The 17,438-nt window shown below is 45.1% G+C and overlaps 1 protein-coding gene across 2 annotated transcripts in view; it reads right to left on the bottom strand.

The window, feature by feature from the left end:
• Window positions 1-17,438, bottom strand: part of MARK3 (MAP/microtubule affinity-regulating kinase 3) — a 101,518-nt gene that overhangs the window by 27,437 nt on the left and 56,643 nt on the right. For both annotated transcript variants that reach the window (XM_015417810.1, XM_015417811.1), the window contains exons 7-13: window positions 17,366-17,436; window positions 14,112-14,168; window positions 11,488-11,724; window positions 11,265-11,384; window positions 8,396-8,495; window positions 8,051-8,163; window positions 5,148-5,301 (exon numbers count right to left, since the gene is read on the bottom strand). In XM_015417810.1, the coding sequence (XP_015273296.1) occupies window positions 5,148-5,301; window positions 8,051-8,163; window positions 8,396-8,495; window positions 11,265-11,384; window positions 11,488-11,724; window positions 14,112-14,168; window positions 17,366-17,436 (852 nt within the window). The remainder of the gene's footprint in view (window positions 1-5,147; window positions 5,302-8,050; window positions 8,164-8,395; window positions 8,496-11,264; window positions 11,385-11,487; window positions 11,725-14,111; window positions 14,169-17,365; window positions 17,437-17,438) is intronic.

Here is a 17,438-nt window from a genome sequence, read left to right on the forward strand (position 1 = left end):
CCGGAGGAGACCCGACAGGTCCGAGTGGCTGGGGACGACGGGCAGCATGCTAAGGCCGCCAGCCGCCTGGGTCGGCGCGCAGAGAGGGAGGGGGCTGCAGCCGAGCGGAGGAGAGCCGCGAGTGGCTCGGCACGACGGACAGCAGCCTAAGCCCGGCAGCCAACTGGGTCAGGACAGAGAGGGGGGGCAGCGCCGTGCGAAGGCTAACAGCGGCTGCCACCTCGGTCACGGCCGAGAGGGGCAGGGCGCGAGGAGGGGGGCTAGCCGCCCGTTGTATAGCCCTTCGCAACGGGCCTTGCTCCCTAGTTGAGATATATGTCTAGGTTGAGGTTACAAGCAGTTACTGGATCTAGATCAGTTTGATCTATGTGTAAGTCTTAGCTGTCATGCTAAGTGATTAAGGCAATTACAGCCAGGTGTTAAACTACCAGGTGTTACTCTTCTAGCACTGTTATATCAGCTTGATAAGCTGGGTGGGGGACTTAGTTCTCTCCAACTAAGGTATGTTATGCTGTAAGACAGTCTGTATATCTCTGTAAATATTCACCATTATCTCTAAGTAAACTTTATGCACCTTCATCACCAGTTGGTCTCCAGCTTCTTCTTTACTGCACCCAATAATAACATCAGGGCTCACGTGTATATAATATCAGAGCTCCCCAACTGAACTGGGCGTACCAATCAGCATCCGTGTAACATGCACCAATGAGTAAGACTATAATTTTGACCCCAGCCCTTTCTCCCCACATTTGACTTGGTAAAGAGCCCCTTTCTCAAAAGAACTACTGCAACCAGGTTCTAGTCAATAAATAATGGTACAATACATTATGTATCCAGAGCTACATTTCCATGTAGCATCTTTTTTGTTCCTACCAGTGTGTGTATTTCATATGCATCACTGGAACATACTGCATCCCAGTGAACAAGGAATATGGAAAAACCAGAAGTGTGACAAGCCAAACAACTCGAAAAATCTCAGAAGATGGGTAGAAAGCCAACTGTTCTACTGAGAAAACTAACTCGAGCAATGGTTTAACAGATCTGCTGTTTCTAACATGTTTAAGAAGAAGATTGGATTTATACCCCACTCTTCACTCAGAGTGGCTTACAAACTCCTTTCCCTTCCCCTCCCCACAACAGACACCCTGTGAGGAAGGTGGGGCTGAGAGAGCTCTTTTGAAAACTGCTCTTTCAAGGACAGCTCTGACAGAACTATGGCTTGGCCAAGGTCATCCAGCAGGTGCAAGTGGAGCAGTGGGGAAGCAAACCCGGTTCTCCCAGATTAAAGTCTGCGCACTTAACCACTACATCAAACATATTTAAGACTATAACTGCCCACCATCCAAATGGTATGCCAGGCCTTCAAGGTAAGTTCTCTTTGTCAGCCTTTATCTTTGCAGTAAAATTAAAAAATAATTCAGAGGCTTTAACTATTGTTTCCCCACTTCAAACTAGTCCAATGAGCATTTTTAGAAGAGAAGAAGAGAGAAGAGATTGGATATATACCCTGCTCTTCACTACCAAAGGAGTCTCAGAGTGGCTTACAATCTCCTTTCCCTTCCCCTCCCCACAACAGACACCCTATGAGGTAGGTAGAGCTGAGAGAGCTCTTTCGAGAACTGCTCGTGAAAGAACAGCTCTGAGAGAGCTATGACTGACCCAAAGTCACACCAGCAACTGCATGTGGAGGAGTGGGGACTCAAACCTGGTTCTCCTTAGAGTCCACACTCCTAACCACTACACCAAAATGGCTCTTACAGACACGCACAGTTTCAGTTTCTGTTTGTGATAATTCTAAGAGACTGCATGTGGAAAAAGTTGACTTCTCAGGTTGGGAGAAAACCTTGCAGTGTATTCAAGATTCATGAGATGACTGTTTTTACTAGGTCAAGGTAAAGAACAAAAACAAAAAACCTTTTATTTGCTGCTCTGTTTGCACTAAGCAGACTTTCTGAAGGAGACGACAGCCCCTTAGGAGGGAGGAAATGCAAAGAAATACTGGTAAAAACACAGCTTCCCAAATCCTTTTAAATACAAGCTGACCCAATAGTGTCAAGGAGAAAACAAAAACTACACAAACACTTGGTGAGACTTAGAGAGAAGGATCTTTTGTACTTTTTCTAACAGACCTTGCAAGAGGCTTACTAATAAGTCTTCTCTAGGACAATCATGAATACCAGGCAAAAGGAAGAACACATGATTTAAGTGGTCAAGGTAAAGCAATCCACAAGTTAGCCAAACCTGTTGCTGAGTAAAAGAAATAGCGGCCATCACAAACAAATGTACAGCAATGTGAAAAACAAATGATGAAAATCTAAAAAAAACAGGAGACATTCTGGCATACTACCCTTAGGTTAACTCGGTTTTAACCATTCTGCAGCACCTGAAATTTTCATCAGGCAGATTTACAAAATGTGTTAAATCCCCTAAGTGCAACTGTAGTCATTTTCATTGTTGTCAGATTAAGGTAACTTTTAGAAATCAACTTTGCCCACAAGATTTTTGTACTGACTACCAAGAGCTGCACATGAAGAGTGAAGCTGAGAGTTCACTTTGGAAACACATCCCCTGCATACGTGACACATATAGAATTAGGTTCAAGACACGCTTGCTTTAGTTGATATCAGGAAGTGGATTTGCAAAGCATGGACTGGCTAGCCCTTCTGTCAATCAGGAAGATGGTTCCTTCTTTAGAGATTATCTTACAGTTTATTTTCTATCTCAACTTTTTCCTCAACTGTAAATGTATTTATTTTATTTTTACCCCACTCTCCCCGCCGAGGCAGGCTCAGGGTGGCTTACAACAGTTCATAAAATACAATTAAATACAATTAAAAACCCATCAAAGGTATATAAATTACTTAAAATAACTGTCATTTGAAACATAAACAGATAAAACGCTGGAACATACTCAAGCAACAGACACAACAGTTCTTATAACATCGTTTAGGTGCCCATTGGATGTCAACACTTTCACGCCAGTGCAGTTCTCATTTGATATGTGGCGAGCACAGACTAGGAACCACAAATGGTGGAACCCACGTTACAAGCTGGAAAGCCAGGGCACAGGGACACTCCCCGGTTTGTAGTGTGGCTCCTTCGTTGAATGCCTGGTGGAAGAGCTCCGTCTTGCAGGCTCTGTGGAACTGTAGAAGGTCCCGCAGGGCCCTGATCTCTTCCGGGAGCTCATTCCACCAGGATGGAGCCACCACCGAGAATACAGCAAGATGGGTAGATGTGTCAGATCTCCTACCCCGCCACAAATTTTCATGGAGACAGATGAAGAAGGGTAGCCGTGTTAGTCTTTCTGCAGCAGTATAAAAGATCCAACAGTCCAGTAGCACCTTAAAGACTAAGGAAAAAATGCGGCAGGGTATGAGCTTTCATGATTCGTGAAAGCTCATACCCTGCCACAAATTTTGTTAGTCTTTAAGGTACTACTGGACTCTTGCTCTTTTCTACTGTAAATGTAAAGTGACATGCAAGCACTGGAGCAAATAACCGTGCTGGCATTCAGAGGGGGGAAAATAACAAAGCAGACAGTCTGCCCCTAAGCGAATGGGACTACTTTCAAACTAGAGGCTGCGCAAGTCTCTCCATTGAGTAGCAAAGGTGGGGTAATCCAAGTTTGCCCTGCAGCTGAAAAACTCGCTTTACGAAGATATGCTCATCTCTGCGCCCGGTTTTCCAGACAGGCCATGTTACATTTCTCTAATGTTAAACTTTAAGGATAGGTTCCTATAGAGCTTATGGAGGCTTCTGGGTAAGTGTGCTGAAATCACCATTAAGTATGGATAAGATTGGTCAGCACAGCCGGACAATATGAAGAACAGGGACCACGGGGCACTTTGCAAGAAGGAGCACACTGTAGTCAAGAAATGTCCAATCAATATCACCACCAGAAACCAGAAACAACACACATATACCAGAAAATCAGAATCAGTAGAGATGCTGGAGAATCTCCAGAGCTCTCGCCCCCAAGAATATGAATGCAAGAGTTTATGTGTGTGTTTCCCTGGCATAATTCCGTAAATTTGATGAGTGGCAACTCAGAATCTGAAATTTTCGTTTTTCGGAACTAATAACCAGGGCTATCAAACACAAGGTAAGAATTTTCCTTTACTCTTGGCAGGGAAGACGCTTTTTAAAGTAAGACCTGGCATAACTTCAGCAACTGGGAGAGAACTGAAACTGGTGCAAGCCAGACTGACCGCGGCCTCTTCAGCGGGGCTTCGGCTTCTGAGAGAGCAACAAGCCTTGGAAGGAGAGGGATCACAGACGTGAGCGGAGGAGGCCCCCGTTCGAAAGCTGGCATTTCCCCCCGGACCAGGCTTAAATTAGCTGAAAGTCAGCCAAAAGAACGAATGACAAGAGGAATAAGGAGGGCTAGGTTAGAAAACAGGGGGAGAGCCTCTCTCTGCGTTAATTAAGAACCGCTATAGTGGGGTATTTAGCCTATCCTTATTGCATGGGTGGGGCCGTGGTGGCTCAGAGGTTAAGACGCTGAAGCTGCAGATCGGAAGGTCTGTAGCTCGGCAGTTTGAGACCTGAGTGCCGCATGACGGAGTGAGCGCCCATCTCTGGCCCCAGCTCCTGCCAACCCAGCAGTTCGAAAGCAAGAAATTGCAAGTAGATAAATAGGTACCGCTTCGGTGGGAAGGTAACAGCGTTCCGTGCGCCTTGGCGTTTAGTCATGCCGGCCACATGACCATGGAAATGTCTTCGGACAGCGCTGGCTCTTCGGCTTGGAAACGGAGATGAGAACCGCCTCCTAGAGTCGGATTCAACTAGCTTCCGAGCAAGGGAAACCTTTACCTTTACTACTGCATGGGTAGTAGGGAGAAGGAGAATACTGGTCCCAGCATTTCTTCCTCCACATCAGGTATCACACTGGCAACCCTTTGCCTGTCCGGGATTTGCATAATAAGGCCATTTAAAATGGCAAATATCACACAAAGCCAACAACAGCAGTAGTGATGGCATACAGTGACTCTCTCGACATCAAACTGAAACCTTCTGCCTTACAGGATATGAAAACTCTGCATTTCAAACTCACTGCCTTTTAGAGACTGAGCGACGGAGGGCAGCCGTGCTGCACCTCTTCCCCGACGCAAATACCGTGACGTAATGAAACAGGGGACACTCACCGTGATCACTGTACCGTCGCTGCTTCTGGCTGGAAGATATACTTCTCTGCACCTTGTGATGTGGGGATTGTCCAGTGCTGTTATTGAGATCACTACTTGGCCTGACTTTAGCAAGTGAAAGGTTGCTGCTGGAGCTCGAATCGCTGGCATCCAACTACACAGAAGTATGCAGACAGGATAAAAGTTAGCCCATGGCCACAAGGGTTCAGCAAGGCTTTAAAGGGCACTTGACACGTAATACTTCTTTTTGTGCAACACAGAAACACAGCTACGTATCAGCTGACATTTGGGGAAGGCTCAGTGGTAGAGCATTTGCTCAGCATGCAGAAGGTCTCAGGTTCAACCCCCAAATCCTCCAGTTAAAAGAAACAGGTAAGGGGAGGTGATGCGAAAGACTGCTAACTAGAGGCCGGCCGGCCAGACTGTACTGGATGGACCAATAGTCTGATTCAGTACAAGGCAGCTTCATGTGTTAACTCCATATGACAGAATATATCGCATCCTTTGTACTGTATCTCGAACTTGTGGATTAGTACACTAGAGAATTATTCACAGCACAAAGAGGAAGTCCTGAGCAAGACCTCAGCAAAATTAGATAGATGACAGATAGATGGAATTCTGGAGTTAAATTTCCAGTTAAACAGTCTCAGGAGCAAGGATGAATGGGGGGGGGGGGGGACACTTGCTAGCACCTGGATTACCTAGGTTCCAAATTCTGTCAATAAGAAAAAGTACAGCCATCATGATAAAATTCTCTCATCTCTCTTAATAAACTCTTGCATTCAAGCAACACAAACACACACTGCTCACCTGTTAAGTTTAAATGGCCTGAACAGCCACACGGGTTGAAAGTCTGGTAAATGTTTGGGGAAGACGACTTCCCCAAACATCAGTTTAGGGGCTCCGAACTGGGCCACGTTCACGTTGAATTTTGACTTGTGAACTGGTTTATGCCCCATCCCTAGCTCTCACAACCTTTAAAATGTGGGATCTCCGAATTCAGCTGTTACTTTGTGAATGGAGCAAGATGTTCAAGAGCCATCTGCTCAATCCAGAAAAGCATAGCTGTTGTTAACAGACTGAAGACATGAATAAGGAAAATGTGGTTCGGTTCAAGGGGTGCCTGATTTGCGAACCACGAACCATCATGAACTTTTGGGGCTACCCATGCCAGTTCATGACTCCATAGAAAGGATCCTGTGCAAGCTAGAGACACCAAACTCGCAAGGGATCTCTGGCTGACTCTCCTCTACCTGCCCTTCAGGATCTCTGGCTGACTCTCCTCTACCTGCCCTTCAGGTTTGGCAAGGATTGGGTTTACAAGGATTGAGTTATGCCCCCCCCCCCAGAAGGTGCCCCTTTGGAATGTCCTGAGCCTGTGTCTGTCAAAATTACTGCCTGTCATTTTGACAGGTGCAGGTTCAGGTGTATACAGAATGGATCCTGCACAAGTTAAGAGACATCAAAGTTGCAGGGGACCTCCTCCCCCGGATGCTCCTCTACATGCCCACCAAGTTACGTTGCTTTGAAGTTGTGTAAACATTCTGACTGAGCAGAGACAGTCTGTCTGGAAACTTATCCATTCATGAACAGCTGGTGAGCCATTTCGCCGGTCGGTTTCACCAAGTGAGGGGAAGCTAAACAATAACAACCACTGTGGAATCATCCCTATTAGCACTTTATTATGTTTTATGGTTTTAGAATTGTTATTTGTATTAATTGATGTGTTTAATCTTTATTCTATATTATTGTAAATGTTATGCTGTTTTTATGTAAGCCACCCTGAGCTGGCCTAGGCCCGGGGTGGGGGGGGGGGGGGGGTAATTTAAAAGATCAAAAATCAAAACCAGTGAAATGCCTACCAGCCATTTAGACCTTCCAGCAGTGTTCCCTCTAAGCTGAGTTAGTGTGAGCTACCTCACAGTTCTTTAGCCTCCGGCTCACACATTTTTGTTCTTAGCTCAGGAAGGATGGCTCCAGAGCAAACTAATCTATGCAGTAGCCAAATCGCTCGCTCACAACTTTAATGCCAGTAGCTCACAAAGGTAAGTAAGTAAGTAAGTAAGTTTATTAAGAACAGTCATAAGACCAGCAAAATGAACCAAAATATTAAACACAGAGTCTACAAAGGAGAATTTTTGCTCACAAGACTCCACAGCTTAGAGGGAACACTGCCTACCAGTGGGACAGGTCTGCCCATAAACTGTTAGGTTTAAATGGCTGTGAGTCATTAAACCTGTTGGTTTTGCTTCCCCCCCCCTCAAAGTGGGGGGGAGTGAAGGTTTAAATGGTTCACAGACATTTAACCCTTCCCAGGCAATTCCCCCCCCCCCTTCCAGGCTGCGGCAACCCAAGGCCGAGAGAAAGGGGGATCCGAACTAACCAGTTCAGTTCAGGGGCTCCCCCAAACCAAACCTGAATTTTTAGGTTCATGCCCATCCCTAGTGAGAATCCAAGACACACCAGAATCTCACCACAAAGAGAGAGCTCTAATCCACTTAGGCCCTAGGACAGTCTTTGTTGGTTATTCCTTTATTAAAGGATGGCAAGTTAACATGCTGATATGGAACAGAAAAGCAGTACTGAATTACATGTTACAACATGACAAGGTAACACAGTTGCAGGGATCTTGATTATGTCACCTTAAGATGACAAGATCCAATATTATCGCTGCCAACAGATGAGGGGGTATTCTGCCCACTTCAGTGCAGATGCCTGACCTGCATGAGTCTGCCTGGGTCCACAACTCATATAATTAACTTTCCCAGCATCAGAAAGGACTGCCGGGGGGGGGGGGGGGCAGAAAAAAGGACGGGGGGGGGGGGGGGACGACAAAAGGAGAGATCAGAGACCCTTGCACCAAGGATCACTGACTCTGCCCAATAAGTATGCATTTTACTCACCTCTGATGATTTCCTTCCCAGTAGCAAATATGTAGCAGTGATTTCATCGTATTTCATTTTACTAAGGGATTCCTGTATCTCTTCTTGGGAATATCCCATTCCAACCATGATGTCTGAAAATAAATTAAAAGTTAGCTTCAAGCTACACAACACAGGAAATACTGTAGTCAAGAGTTTCACAGCAATGTTCAAACTTTTAAATAAGTGGCTTAAATGGCATCTTGCTACACCAAAGATCTTTCTTCCCTCTGTCTAAATTTGCACATTAAATCAAGCAACAAGGTCTAGCTATGCTACTCACAAAGCCATAAGATCATGGGCACATCATTGTTCTCCAGCACTTACCTATTCTCTTCTGGTCCGAGATGTCTAGCTCTGGTTCAACAAAAGGTTTAAGCTCATCATCCTCATGCCCTGCATTGATCCACCTGTCCTTCATAATTTGCTGTAAGATCAGGTTTCGTGTTAGTGTGACAGTAACAAAAGGCTCCTGCAGAGGTCAAATCTTTAACATGGTAAGTTAAGTAACCAGAAGAAATGTCGGCTGGTTTTGTATGAAGAACCAAGTATCTTATTTCTCTCTCTCATGCTGCTTCCTCCCCACAGAAAGCAAAATAATTATTACAGTGCCAAGATTCTTCACATTTCCCACACAAGATATTCCAGCAGCAGACAAGATGAATACTAAATTCTAGTGGGGGCGGGAAGCTAGTTATAACATAAAGGAAGAGGGCATACGCAAAGAACTTATTCAAGAAATCTGCTGATCCCCCCCCCCCCGAAGATCAAAAGCAGAGGTGGGGCAACTCCTGGCACATATGCTGAATGTGGCACCAAACAGACAATATTGCTCAGCACAGTGGCTGCCTTTCTCCACTCCCAAAGCAGGGGTTTAGTTGGGCCAAGCTGGGCTGAGCTCAGTTCTGGGACTTGTTTTCGCCCTGGAGCCATGCTGTCATCAACCGGGGTCACTGTGGCCCCACTTCTTGTAAGTGTGAGCGGCCCTGTGCCAATGGCCGGTACTGAACTGCACAGGTGTAGCACTGCTGCTGAATGCACGCAGAGCAAGTTGAGTGTGGGAGGTTGCCAGGCACACTTGTGATGCTGCCACCTTTCCAAAGCGCAGAAGGCACCCCTGCTTGCTGCCCCCCATATCCCGGTGGAGCTGCATCTACATCCCAGTTGGAGTTGCCTCTGTGGCCAGCAAAATGGCTTTCAATGGGGTGTGGGCTGCAGGCATGTCACTGGTGAAGGCGTGCTGGGTGTTCACAGTACATTGTACGTCTTTAAATTTAAATCTGGGACCATACGCCACCTTGATTCACAAGGGAAAAGTAGGGTACATTTTAATAAATGAACCCCTCATCCTATTCTCTTTAAGTCTGGCAGCGCACCAGCATCTTCGCACTTTGTTCAGCACTCAGACCAAAAAAAGGAAGCCTACCCCTGCTCTGAAGCATCGGGATGCAGCTGCAGGGACTCTTGCTGAGAAGTGATGGAAGAAAGACCACATGGTTTTCCACATTACTTCCTCTATGCAGCTGCATCCCCAAGGTAACTCTGCAGAGGAATCAGCAAAACCCAATGCAACATCACTCCAGTTTTCCATCCCTATCCATATACTTGGGGGGAGTGGAGGATTATATTAAGCCAGAGGGGAATTCCTTGGAAGGAAATGCCCACTTTTGGGTTGGGGGAACAGGAAGAAGAAAAGGGGATCATGATAAGTACACTACATTCACACAAAACTCTTCTCCTACATTTATGATGCCTTCTCCCACATATCTGTGGATTATTTTAAACTGTAAAAGAGGCTCGATATATAAGCAGCAGCTTCTGCCCCCATTGTGGTCACAGAGCAGAAAATGAGAAGCCCTGAACCACTTCCGGGAACTGGAGACAGGACTGTGGCCAGTTGGGACTGAGACTTTTGGATGGGTGCTCAGCTGAAGTAGTTTAGGAAACTCTGGCCTGAGGGAAAACTATTCGACAAGCGCAGAAATAGTAAATGGACACTGTCGAAGCAACTGCTCGCTTAACTTGAGTTGCACATCATCTACTAGAGTGTGCTCCTTTTTCCTCAAAATGAAACAGCTTACATTCAAAAGGCTGATTTTCATTCAACTTGCCTGCTCCAAGAAACCTTTAAAAAGGGATATGCAGAAAATGGGCAAATGCAGCATTAAAAATTTGTCCAAAGAGGGGATCTCCTCCAAAGAGTGTATTAACTCCAAAGGAAGCCCCATGATATGCAACTATCAGAGTACAGTTAGGCTAAATTCTGATTAATCAAAAGAACACCCTCTAGGTGGAGCACATGTCCATAACATCCACAGCAAAGCTGAGCAACAAGAACAGGGACCACGGGTTGGGAGGATTCCCTGATTTCCATTCAGGTTCACTGCAGCATGGCACGGTCGCTCAATGCAACACAAACCAATGTTTTCATGAACACTCAACATCAGACCAAGAGCAACTAGGGCTGTAGCTTGTGTATGTGTAACAGAAGGACTAGTTGTATGATCACTACAGGAGTGGCCTACTTTACCTGGATTAAAATATCCCATTACGTAACAGTGGGTTTGTGTGTGTGTTTTTAGCTAAACCCCAAATCTGCAATTTCTTCCAGCTGCAGAAAAACAATTGGTGAAGTCAAGGATATGGGTTGGATTCCAGACTAAATTTTCCGTCAGCAGAATGGAGCTTTCCTGCCCCACCGTCACGCCAAAATGAACACATGAAACTGCCTTATGCTGAATCAGACCCTCTGTCCATCAAGGTTAGGACTGTCTACTCAGACTAGCCAGCAGCTCTCTAGAGTCTCAGGCAGAGGTCCTTCCCATTACCTACTGCTTTGTCCTCGTCCTTTTCACCTAGAGATGCTGAGGCTTGAATCTGGGGCCTTCTGCATGCCAAGCAGAGGCTCTCCCACTAAGCCTTGGCCCCTCTCTAAAATGCTGCTAGGGGGGGATTAGGGGACCCTGAGAAACAAAATTAGGCGAGTCTGGAGGGGGAAGGGGGAATTGATAGAAACTGCCAACTTAGTCTGGATCCAACCCTAATGAACTTCTTATAAGAGGCAAAACTTTAGGCAACATCAGATACATCCCGTCAGAATGTAGGTACTAATAATTAATGTACATTCAGCACACAATTATTATTGTAAATTACTTAAAAGGAGACAAGAGTGGGGGACACACACACGAACAGGTACCTCAAGAGTGCCTCTTTTAGTTGGGTTTAGCACCAGGAAACGTTTTAGCAGGTTTTCACAGTCTGTGGACATGTAGAAAGGAATCCTGTATTTCCCTCTTAGTACTCTCTCTCTCAATTCCTTAAATTAGAAAAAGCAACATCAAGCAGAAAGTAAGAAAAGGCTGTGGCCATGAACAGACTTGGCAAGCTCCAACCCACGCAGGTGTACACAAGGCACGTACCTTTAGATTCTGGCCATCGAAAGGCAGAGACCCACTAACGAGAGTGTAAAGAATGACGCCTAAGCTCCAAACGTCAACTTCGGGCCCGTCGTACTTTTTGCCTTGGAAGAGTTCAGGAGCAGCATATGGAGGACTGCCACAAAACGTGTCCAGTTTATTTCCCACTGTGAACTCGTTGCTAAAACCGAAATCAGCTATTTTAATGTTCATGTCGGCATCTAACAATAGATTTTCAGCCTAGAAGGGGGGGAAAAAGTAGAAAAGGCATTTTTTTCCCAAGAGAAACTGAATTGCCCATATCTGATGCTCTCCAAGGACTAATCTACACCATCAACTGAAACAATATGAAGTGACAAACTTAGCATGTGATTATCTCATATATCATAATTCTTTAAAGCTTCTCAACACACATACTTGCAGATTAAGCTGTCTTATACCTTACATTGAGTCAGACCACTGGGCCATCAACATAAGAAGAGCCCTGCAGGATCAGACCAGTGGTCCATCTAGTCCAGCATCCCGTCTCACACAGTGGCCAACAGGTTCCTTTGGAGGGCCAACAACAGGGCGTAGGGCTGAAGCCTTCCCCTGATCTTTCTTCCGGGCTCTGGGATTCAGAGGTTTAGTGCCTCTGAATGTGGAGGTTCCCTCTCAAGTCACCAGAACTAGTAGCCAGAAGGTCAGTAATGTCTGCTCTGACCAGCAGTGGCTTGCTAAGGTCTCAAGTCAAGGTCGTCACATCACCTGCTACCAGTGTTCCCTTTAAGCCGAGTTAGTGTGAGCTAGCTCACAGTTTTTTAGCCTCTGGCTCACACCTTTTTGTCTTAGCTCAGGAAGAATGGCTCCAGAGCAAACTAATTTATGCAGTAGCCAAATCGCTCGCTCAGAACTTTAATGCCAGTAGCCCACAAAGGAGAATTTTTGCTCACAAGACTCCACAGCTTAGAGGGAGCACTGCTTGCTACCTGAGCCTTTTAACTAGAGATGCTAGGCACTGAACTTGGGACCTTCTGAATGCCAAGCAGATGTTCTACCACTGTCATAGCCCCAATATTAATCAACACGAATCATATCTTTAAACTGATCTGTTTGCTTGTACTATCAAAACCCATCCCCCCCCCCCCCCCCCCCCCGAAGTACCGCAGTATTTGGCATGCACCACACTCGGCAGTCGAGTCCGGGACCCCAAGTTGCCATCATATAGCAAGTGGAGTGTTGACGGATTTCCACAGTTTTTGGCAGCCTTCCCTGGCTGTGGGAACTGGGGTTCCAAGTTAATGAAGCAAGCACCTTTCGGGAGGTGGTGGTGGTGGAAAGTGTCATCAAGTCGCAGCTGTAAAGGGACTGACAGAGGTGGTTTGCCATTGCCTGCCTCTGCACAGCAACCCTGGACTTCCTCGGTGGTCCCCCATCCCAGGACTATACCAGGGCCAACGACCCTGCTGAGCTTCCCAGATCTGACAAGATTGGGCTAGCCCGGACCATCCAGGTCAGGGCACATGGGAAGGAGAAGGTAGCAAAGACTGGCATGATGGAGGCCTTTCTGCAGAGGAAGATTTCAGTGATACCAGCAAAAGAAATTTTTGAACAAAAGTGTTTGGGACAGGAAAGAGGGAACTATGAGGACTCAAGCTGGTGTTGCAGAGGCACTAAGAACTGGAGGATCAGGAGAAAATGAATTAAGGGGAACCAGGGGCCTGGGAAAGAAGAGGGAGATGGTGAAGAGGGAGACTACAGGCATTTTGCAGCTGCTATAGCTTAATTCCACACAATGGTCTGCACCCTGAACAGGCCCGTAACCAAGATTTTGTGGCTTGTGGGGCAAACTTTTTCAGGTGGGGCTGCCATTATTTTTCAAATAAAAATAATAATGAAAAAGTCTGCAAGTAACTGTACTTCCCTCTATTCTCCCAGCCTCCCTTCCCCATCTTCATTCACACAATCCTTTAAAAAGATTTTTTTAAATGTTTAAAATCATTTTTTGAAGAAAATCTTGTGGGGCTATTCCTTTAAGGGAGGGGGGGTGGAACCCCCAATAGCCCCACCGTCGCTATGGGCCAGCCCCTGACAGCTGCTGCTCATGGGAAAGGCATGATTGCTCCCAGGGATAGGAAGTTATGATATAAAGAGGAAGAGGATTCTCTCTCGTCTTCTATCATCCAAAAAATAAGAAGACAGCACTGCTCCTGCTTAGGCCTCAAGCTATCACCTTGTTCTGATGGAAAAAACAAAAAGAAACACTGTGCAGGTGGCAACGAAGTTCATTAGTTGTCAGACGGCATTACCACAGAGCCATTGCACAACTGATGCAAAAGCAATAAGCTCAGCCTGAGCAGCATTACGACCTCCAGCAAATGGAAGCTGCAATTTCCCTCCCCCATAATGTACCAACAACTATTTCAGTTTCTTAATTTCTTTTATTTGAAAAACACAAACAGCAGCAGATATAAATCAGGAAAAGAACATCCTAGACACAATCTATTAAATGTTATTTTACTACAACATTTATAGCCTGCCTTTCCCTGTGGCTCCAAGCCATCAGAGATGTTCTCTTTATTTATTTATTAAATTTGATTTCTTAAACGCCCTTCCCCGCATTCAGATTTTTGTGTTTCTTTACTTACCTTTAGATCTCTATGAACAATATGCTTTTGGTGGCAATACTGCACGGCAGACACTATCTAGATAGAAAACAGTCCAATTATATAGAGTGATGCAGAGAAAGGAACAACTTGCAAATCATAAAGTTTTCAGTAGCCGTCGCTAAAATAGGGAAGCAGTTATGAAATCCCTAAGGCCCACTATACTGAGCAACAAAACTACGAAAAGATCCACACCTAAGCACACTCAACTGTGGGTAAGTCCCACTGAAATCAATCAAGAATTATTCAAATATAAGTGCATTTAGAGGTGAGGGTCAAAGTTAACAAATAAAGGCAGGCCTTTACTTGCTTAAACTACTTCAAGCAGATTGTTATGGCTTCCCTGTATGGTGAACAAGATTAACATAATACATGATAAGTCACAATAAAGGGTGACTCTTGTGAATCAGAGAAGCAGACTCCTGAAGATGTTATCTTTTAAACTTGACTCAATTCTGTGGGAATCATAGCTCACATAGCATCTATGTATAGGTGATCAGATTTAGTACTAACTTAGTTTGTTATAACTGTTGATGTATGTTGTAAAAATTTGTATTGATGACTAACTGGTTGGTTTGTAATTTTGGATTTTCAGGACAGTTGTATACTGTTTTGCAGTTATTATATTTCTTGATATGTTATACTTCCTCTTAATAAACATAAAAATAAAAAAACAATAAAGGGTAAGAAAGACATCTCAGGCACTCTGCTTCTGCGTATCCCTGCGAGTCCTCGTGTTTTAACATTTTCCAGACAAGTACTTTATTTTGGGTTGGAGTGAAGGGGAGACAGATGAGACCCAGAATAAATGTGGTGTTCCAGCTCCTTACAATGTGACTGATCTGATCTCTTTTCTCCCTGTCTACAGAATGAACTCCCCCTGCTGTGATTAACTATTATGCCAACACCTATGGAGAGTCATGGTTACTGTTAATTGCAGTTCATACGAGGTTTCGATCTGGATTAAGAGAGAACCATGGTTAGTCCTGACCAAGGTTATTGTGGGTGTGGGTAATCTTGGCAGTGGGAAGTCAATCTTCAGAAAGGGTGAGTGAGATTCCATGGCTTGCTGCCACAAACAGGAGTGTTATGACTACACAGAGCTCAAGAATCCATGTGTTCGATTCTCAAGTCTTAGCATCTTCCATTCTGAAGCAGAATTTTGAGCATGTTTTGCATTAACCTTATACATTAATCTTAAACGTGGAATATAAATATGAATCCCTTTTTTAAAAAAAGTATGGTATGGCTTTCACTAAAGGAGAGGAAGGGAAGAGTGGCGGAGGAAGCCCCATATTTTCATGTGAGCCAGAGAGCAAAACCCTGGAAACTGCTTGTTTCCAACTCAGTGCCAAAATGCCACTTTAGAACCTGAAGTTCATGTATTTTAACCAAATGGAGAGTTAACAATTTAATTTTACCAAGCTCTCAACAGCAACTAATAAACCTGAAACCCTAGTTTCAATTAAGCATCTCAGGAGACATGTGAACCAAAGAGCATCATCTAAACAGGTCCTAAACTACCAAACTTGCAAGATTCTCAAGTCTTCTCTTTTACGAAAGGAACCTTGGTTTGGCTTTTAATTTTTAAAGATGGCAGTAGACACCCCTTCCGCTTCCAATTTTCTGGGAAAGAGATCAAAATGTTACTTTCCTTGCACAGTTCCACAGTACTTTGTGGTAAACTGGTTTATGGGTTGGACAGCGGAAACAGTGACACTGAACAGGGGAGAACTGGGAACAGTTTAAAGAAAAGGAAAGCAAGACTCTCTGTTTGAAACAGGAGGAGCTCGAAATCAAGGACAAGCTGCTCCACTTCCTCGGAGGTATTTCCAATTCTTCTTCTTTGCATTATTTTTTTTTTTAAGGAAGTCTTCTGTAAAAACGCCTTATAACTGGTATCAGGGCTCACTCTCACAAACTACCACTTTTGCTGATCTAAATGAATCTAACATGGATCAAAGGCTACATCATTTGCACACCTGAGAGGTCTGCAGAGAACCTTACAGTTTGGGAGCACCGAGGGAAGAGGGATGACAGTTTCAATTTTTGTTAACTTGCAAGGCATGCCTGGCCTTAAAAGACAGTGAGGTCCTCCGAACAACATCAAGACAATGAGGTACTTCAACCACCTGGTCTTAATGACAGCCTAAATCAGACTGTGTGGAAGAGCTGCATGCGGCACCTGGACTGCAATTTGGTGGCACCTGGAGTGCAATTTGGTGGCACCTGGAGTGCAATTTGGTGGCACCTGGAGTGCAATTTGGTGGCACCTGGAGTGCAATTTGGTGGCACCTGGAGTGCAATTTGGTGGCACCTGGAGTGCAATTTGGCCACCCCTGGCGTAACTGTTTAAGAACATAAGAACATAAGAGATGCCAATGTTGGATCAGGCCAAAGGCCCATCCAGTCCAACACTCTGTATCACACAGTGGCCAGAAATACCAGGTGCCATCAGGAGGTCCACCAGTGGGGCCAGGACATTAGAAGCCCTCCCACTGTTTATATCGGCTTGTGACGTATGGTCTGTTTCTGATGATGGAAGGGCAATTTCTGATGGTTGAAGGCATCTGTCATTACTGCTAACTGCCCCCACCCCCACATTAAAGGTAAAGGTTTCCCTTGCTTGAAAAGCCAGTCGAACCCGACTCTAGGGGTGCGGTGCTCATCTCTGTTTCCAAGCCGAAGAGCCAGCGCTGTCCGAAGACATTTCCATGGCCATGTGGCCGGCACGACTAGATGCCAAACCCTGTATACTGTTCATAAGCATTCCTGGACCACTATAAATAGTATTTTCTAGGGGCTCAAAGGGAGGGGGGGGCGCCAGGAAGTCCTGCTCTGAGAGATTTGGTTGTGAATACTGTAAAATAAGCCCTAATCTTTAAGGAGCAAGCCATCCTTGAAGGCTTTTTAAGGCTTTAAAATAAAAGCACTCCTGTTAATTTCAGAGAAGCTTACATTCCAAGACGCTGCTGATGACCACAGACAAAGGTTCTCTTCTTTCCCGCCGCCACCACAATGAAATAAGTTAGAATAACTTACTTCCCTACAATGTTATCGCACACAGCTAGAAAGATTGTGGGTGAAAGGATATCGATATTGTAACCGTGCGGTTGGTGCAGACAGTATTCGTCTTTACCACTTCATTCACACACCTTTGAGGGAGGGCAACAATTGGGCAGGCGAAGCATGATAAACCTGAAATGTTCTAGAAATTTACTACAGATCGTACATACCTGTCTAAATTTAGCTCTTGCCTCCTTTTCCTTCATTCTTCCATGTGCAACTAGATAGTCAAATACCTCCCCT

This window comes from Gekko japonicus, unplaced genomic scaffold (genome assembly GCF_001447785.1).
Source record: "Gekko japonicus isolate JY-2015 unplaced genomic scaffold, Gekko_japonicus_V1.1 scaffold270, whole genome shotgun sequence".
Lineage (NCBI taxonomy): Eukaryota > Metazoa > Chordata > Lepidosauria > Squamata > Gekkonidae > Gekko > Gekko japonicus.